Raw genomic sequence first — 6,113 nt, forward strand, 5'->3', positions numbered from 1 at the left:
GAAGAGAAACATCGCTTCGTACAAGGAGCAGCTTGTCGCGCTGTTCGGATCCAGTGACGATCTAAAACACTGAGGGCTGCTTCGTTAAGCAGGATGTGAAAGTTAGCTGGATCAGTTAAACCCAAAGTGGGGACTGTCCCGTAGGAAATTCTGCTTAGCTCTTCTTCTATGGGCAGTTCTGATTTGGAGCTAAATCCACGTGGCGAACTGAGAAATCCTGCTTCATATAACATCCACCAGGGACTGCACCTTCAGACAAAAGGCCATGCTCTGCTTCTCCAATAGGGGGCAGCATTCTAGCATTCAGCTACAATGCTTAGAGAAATGGTTCCATCGATGCTCATGTTGCTAACAATGAAAGAAAGTGAATAGCCACCAATTAGCATTATTCATGCTAACTAATGGCTTCCATAGATACACATACCCAGATTCCGCATTAGGTCCAGCCAGGCTTGTCAACAGTGCTGCCATATTGGGGAGGTCAACACCGCTGCTGGACTGCATTCAGTAGCATTACAGAGCGGCAGTTTAAGAAGGATCCTGTCCAGAATTCCACTTTTTCAGGAATATCGCTTGGAGAAAGTGGGATAGGGTTATATAACGGAGGGAACGCAGTGATCCGCGCTCATGTCTGTGTGAGGTTTGTGTGTAGATGTGATCGTGTGGTTGGTGAAGCTCAGAGAACCTGATGATGTGGTTGTCTTTCCTCTGGTTTTATATTACGCTTATTTTATTTAATGGTCTATTCAGGGTCTTAACTCGATGTAGTAGTTATTGATTTACAGTGATGGTTAAAGCTGTTAGCACCTTCTTACACAAAGCTGAAGTCAGATTCTTATTTGCGGAACGGGATAACTCGAACAAGAAGCTGGCAAATAGGAAGCCAACTTCAGCTTCGTCCTTCTTACTGTGTTTTGGAGGTTAATTTTTATGTGTATTAAGATCAGAAGTGGTGGGAACTGATGTGTGTTAGATTGTGCTTCAAGCGCTAAACTCAGACTGAATACTTTCCTGCTGGTCCTGCTGGACGGCTAATTATCACGATCAGTTATTAAAGTAACAGAAGCTGCCGAGACCAGGCCGTGCAGATTAAACACAGCTCTGAGGATTATAACTAAACAGATCTGGTGAAAATCAGTTGAGTAGTAAGGAAGTCGTGGCCGATTTAATGCTGAGACTCTTCGTCTCTCAATACAAGTGAATCTGTTCACGAGCAGATCTTGACCTCTCCAACATGGCGGATGCGCAGACGTATCGCCTCACATAGAGAACAGAGGACAACACAGCATTTAGGAATGTAAATCTGTGGTGGCTACTAGTTTCTGGTTATTGGTAGTGGGTAACACCTCTGCCTTCTACACTGTAGACTGGGGTTCAATCCCCACCTGGGCAAACACTCTACACTATACCAATAAGAGTCCTTGGGCAAGACTCCCAACACCGCCGTCACCTCCCTGTGTAAAAACGATCAAACTGTAAGTCGCTCTGGGAAAGAGCGTCAGCCAAATGCCGTAAATGTAATTGGTGGCTATTTACTTTCATACATTATGAGCAACATTAGCTTTATCGACTGAGCCATTCCTCTAAGCACTGCAACCAAATCGAAATAGTATAACAGGACAAATTACAACAATAAAGATTTCACATCCAGGTGGGTCGCACAGGTAGCTCTACACTGGTATAACGGCAGTTTGTATGAATCCAGAGTTATTTGAGATATATTAACCCAAGACGCTGGAAAAACTGAAAGCTTTAAATGATCTGGCAATGAAATATGAAAATATTCAGTTATTATACGGCTGAATAGTTTTCAAAGTAGAGTTTGAAAACTAGATGCTCCTAATGTTGTTGTTGTTGTTGTTGTTGATGATGATGATGATTTTAGCTAGCCTGTATGCTATTCAGTGTGGTGTGGCTCAGCCCAGGTCGAGTACTTCACTACTAACAGGTTCATTTTTGCATATAAGCTCAAACACACTCCAGCCAGGCACTTTGGCTTTAGCGACGACAGCTTTAGTTTGTATGCTGCCTTTATTTGACCGCTGTGATGCTGATTTCCTCTCAGGCCTCTGAGGGAACTGCTGTTACGTTAGCGCAGTGCTAACAGTGCTGCGCTGTGATGGTTCATTGTTCAGGAGATTTCATGTTACGTAGAGCCTCTGAGCTTCTGCCCATTGTTTAGCAATATTGCTGGTATGTCAGCGTCAAGCTACTTCTGTGCTGCTGAGTTCACTTTGTCCCACAGCTCCATCGGCTTAGGAAGGCTGGAAAAACGTAAACCTCGATCCTGACTGAATGAAAACGATCCACCTGGAAGCAGCCAAACTTTATTTTGAACCAGCCTCATTTGGTCTGTAGTTGTCAATGGGCAGGCGCGTCAGCCATATGGAAATCTGATATATAGCCATAGCCATACAGGACTGTGGGAAAGTTTTAGGGATCTAAGCAAATGTTTAACCAGTTGACCTCAGCAGTGAGTTTATCACAATATACATTAGAATAAAGTCGTATTCATAATTCAAATAAACAGAAAAACTATAAACAGTAACAAGAATTTCTCAGGTCCATATTTTTCCTGGACACCTTCACAGCCGCCACAGAGACTCGTTAATATCATCAATTACATCATGAGCTCAATTTACTGAGCACTGATTGGTCAAACCAGGAGCTGCTTTTTAACTACATATAATACTGGGCTTCCTCGAGGAGGAGAGGCTTGGAGATGGTTAAACAAACACCCCAACATCCAGAACATCACTAGTTATTATATATATATATAATATATATATTAATATATATTAATTAATAATTATATATATATATATATATATATATATATATAATTATTAATTAATATGCTATAAATAAAAAAGTTTATTCAAATATTAACACTTTTCTCAGCAAATACACACAAACTACACAAATAGATAGATTTTGAAAATGTCTTGTGTGCCTAAGACTTTCACACAGTGCTGTATATGTACATATAAAGGGTCAAAATATATGGTAATGTAAGTCTTGTACATTCATGCATCACATATTTCATACATGAGAAATGAATACGTCTGGTAGGTCTGGTATTTTCCATCCTTACATGAATAAACAGCCAATTTCAAATAATATGTTGGCATATATGTGGCATACACTGTATGGACAAAAGAATTCCTATTCTAAATCCATAGGCATTAATATGGAGCTGGTCCCCCTTTGCAGCTCTAACAGCTTCCACTCTTCTGGGAAGCTTCCAACAAGAGTTTGGAGAGCGTCTGTGGGAATTTCTGACCCGTTCATCCAGAAGAGCATTCATGAGGTCAGACACTGATGGTGGACGAGAGGGTCTGGCTCACAATCTCCATTCTAGCTCATCCCTAAGGTGTTGGATGGGGTTGAGGTCAGGACTCTGTGAGGGTTGGTCAAGTTCTTCCACACCAAACTGATCCAGTCAGGAAAGGCTCTTCCCCAAACTGTTTCCACAAAACTGAAAGTGTAAATTGCCCAAAATCTCTTGGTGCTGAAGTATTAAGATTTCCCTTCACAGGTCATAAGAACTAAGGGTTCTAGTCCAACCCTTGAAAAACAGCCCCATATCATTATCCCTCCTCCACCAAACTTTATAGCTGGCACAGTGCAGTCAGGCAGGTGATGTTCTCCTGGCATTCGCCAAACCCAGACTCGTCCATCAGACCGACAGATAGAGAAGCTGATTCGTCACTCCACAGAATACGTTTCCACTTCTATGTTGCCTTGAGGCAACATTGTGTGAGAATGGGAAGAAATTATATCGAGCCATATTCCCTGAAGTGGTGAGGTGGTTCCCTGGCTTGTGACTGGCTAAATCCATTCCACTGTCCAAGAGTGTTGCTTCTAGGCAAAATCTCATGAAAAAAACATTGATACTCAAGGTTTATAAAGAGGGTTAAAGAGAGAGGACGACCAAGCACACGCTTTTTATTGACATACTCTCTTCCCTTTATTGTTAACCCGATCAATGTCTTTAAATATGTTATTGTAAATTGAGGGAAATGAGTTTGATGCCCTGAGGCAACGTCATGCAATAGAGGGTTAGACAGAAGTAAATACGGTTGGAGAATGTTTTGCATAATTTTTTATAGGGAAAAGTGACACACTGTTAGATTTACTAACATCATACAATAACGGAAGTTTTCCAAAACATGAATTTAACAAAAAAAAAAATTACACAGAAGCCTCGACACTAAGGCCCAATCCCACCGCTCGCCTCGCCCCACCACTGAGCCCTCGGCCCTCTGTTCTGCGTGTTCATGTCTAGGGGTCGGGTGTCCCGACTCTTGTTGAGATAGAGGGGGAGGGCGATGCGTTGGGGCCTCCAAACTGAGGTTTTCAGAGACTCCAGAGAGATGAGAAAAAAAAGAGAAACTGACAAAGACGGAGAGCAAGAGACTAAAGAAACCCACAAATGTGAGAATTTTCTGTTAAAAAAATACAATAAACACTTTTATCTTAGTTTAATGCCATTTCAGTGATTTTGGTAATTTTCTTCATTACAAGCATAAAAACCGCAAATACTATGCTAATATCTCGTAGCTAGCTGGCTAACTTTCCCATTCCACCTTAAATAGTCCAGCAGGTCTGATGCCTGAAGCGCCAGAATGTAACTGCTGTTCCATTTAAGGTGGAACAGAAAAATTCTAACGAGAATCTGGAGAATCTCTGACTTCAGCTTCATATCACTGAAGAATTAGGGGGGGTGATAATAAATAACTGCCCCCCTCTTTGAAGGCGTATGATCCCTAAATGTAACTAAAGCCCAGCAGTGAGGAGCTGAACTTTCCCCTCTTCTGCTGTCCCTGTAGACGGGCAGGGTCGCCTACAGAGCAACACTCGAAAACAAGGGGTCAGGGTAACTAAGTGTAACATCAGATCTGTCAGGATTTAATTTGTCCACTTAGTTTGGGACACATACTGCTACTTTAACTCTTCAGTCCTTTAAGTCTTAAAACAAGCGAGTTACAAAAAACGCTGCTCTGAAAGGACTCACTGACACGATGTCCCTCCTCAGAAACACTAATATTCACACAAGCAGCTACACGAACCCCCTCAGCTCTCGCTCAGGAGCATCAACAATGACCAAAAAGATATTTCTAAAGAACGGGATACAAGATATGCAAGTGGGTTAACAAGACAGAAAATCAAAGGCAAATAAATGAGAAAAAAATGCATTAATAAGCTAATGTGGCTCCTAACAACCACCTGGAAGAGCTGGTCGACCCCAAAACAGTCCCCATCAGATAAACAGCACTGAAAGCTTTGATCTCTGAGAGAGAGGAGATCAAGCTGCTTCAGATCTGAGAACATCCACAGGTGTTTCTGTCCATCCTTCCACTGTGAGAAGACCACTCAGCGCTGTGGGTCTGAAAGGACGTGTAGCTGATCAAGAAGAACCTCACTGAGAAAAGGAGACGGACACACCAAAGAAGCTGGACGATGGACTGACCACCCCAGAGTCCAGACCTCAGCACCACTGAATGGGTTTGATCATCAACCAGCTTCTCAGACTGAGCTTTGGAGGCGTGTCTGCAGGTTCTCTGAGGAGCTGAAAGTGAGGCTCCTGGAAAGAGTGGAAGCTGGAATGAAGGGAGAGCGACGTAAGATTTAGACGATGTAGATTTAGTGTAATTGTTCTTTTAAATCGTGTCTCTGCTGAAAAATGAATAAGCTGTAACTGATGGCTGCTATGACTGGAAATTAAATAAAACTCTGACTTCTGCATGAGCTGTGCGTCAACTCTCTAAGGTGATGTGCATCAATGTGTTAGATCCTATATGTGGAATCGGAGATGGCACTGATCCGATACCTGATTACCACTAACATGCCAGTGCTGTTTGAACGTGATGGTCTTCCTTTAGATGTTGAGATTAAAAAGCTCATTTTACAGTTTAGCGTGAGAAAAACCAGCATCGGGAGAGAAAGTGATGTGGAACGTCGGTTCAGAACGGAAACCGGTACTCTACTCCGTACTCTACTATTTAAACCACTCCTTCAATTTGACGACAAATGGCCAGCATTCAAATATAAGACCAAGTCTTTTAGAGAGCTAAATTAAAATCATTAATTCATTAAAGCGCAGATTAAAT

General features: G+C 42.1%; 1 protein-coding gene across 4 annotated transcripts in view; it reads left to right on the forward strand.

Moving 5' to 3' along the window:
* The window catches only part of LOC108444091 (mitochondrial carnitine/acylcarnitine carrier protein-like), a 40,349-nt gene extending 38,948 nt beyond the window's left edge, over nucleotides 1-1,401 (forward strand). For all 4 annotated transcript variants that reach the window (XM_037532517.1, XM_037532512.1, XM_037532511.1 and 1 more), the window contains one exon: nucleotides 1-1,401. This exon is cut by the window's left edge and continues 52 nt beyond it. In XM_037532517.1, the coding sequence (XP_037388414.1) occupies nucleotides 1-73 (73 nt within the window). In that variant the 3' untranslated portion in view covers nucleotides 74-1,401.
* The last annotated feature ends 4,712 nt before the right edge of the window (nucleotides 1,402-6,113 follow it).

Source organism: Pygocentrus nattereri, chromosome 21, assembly GCF_015220715.1.
Source record: "Pygocentrus nattereri isolate fPygNat1 chromosome 21, fPygNat1.pri, whole genome shotgun sequence".
In the NCBI taxonomy this organism is placed as follows: domain Eukaryota; kingdom Metazoa; phylum Chordata; class Actinopteri; order Characiformes; family Serrasalmidae; genus Pygocentrus; species Pygocentrus nattereri.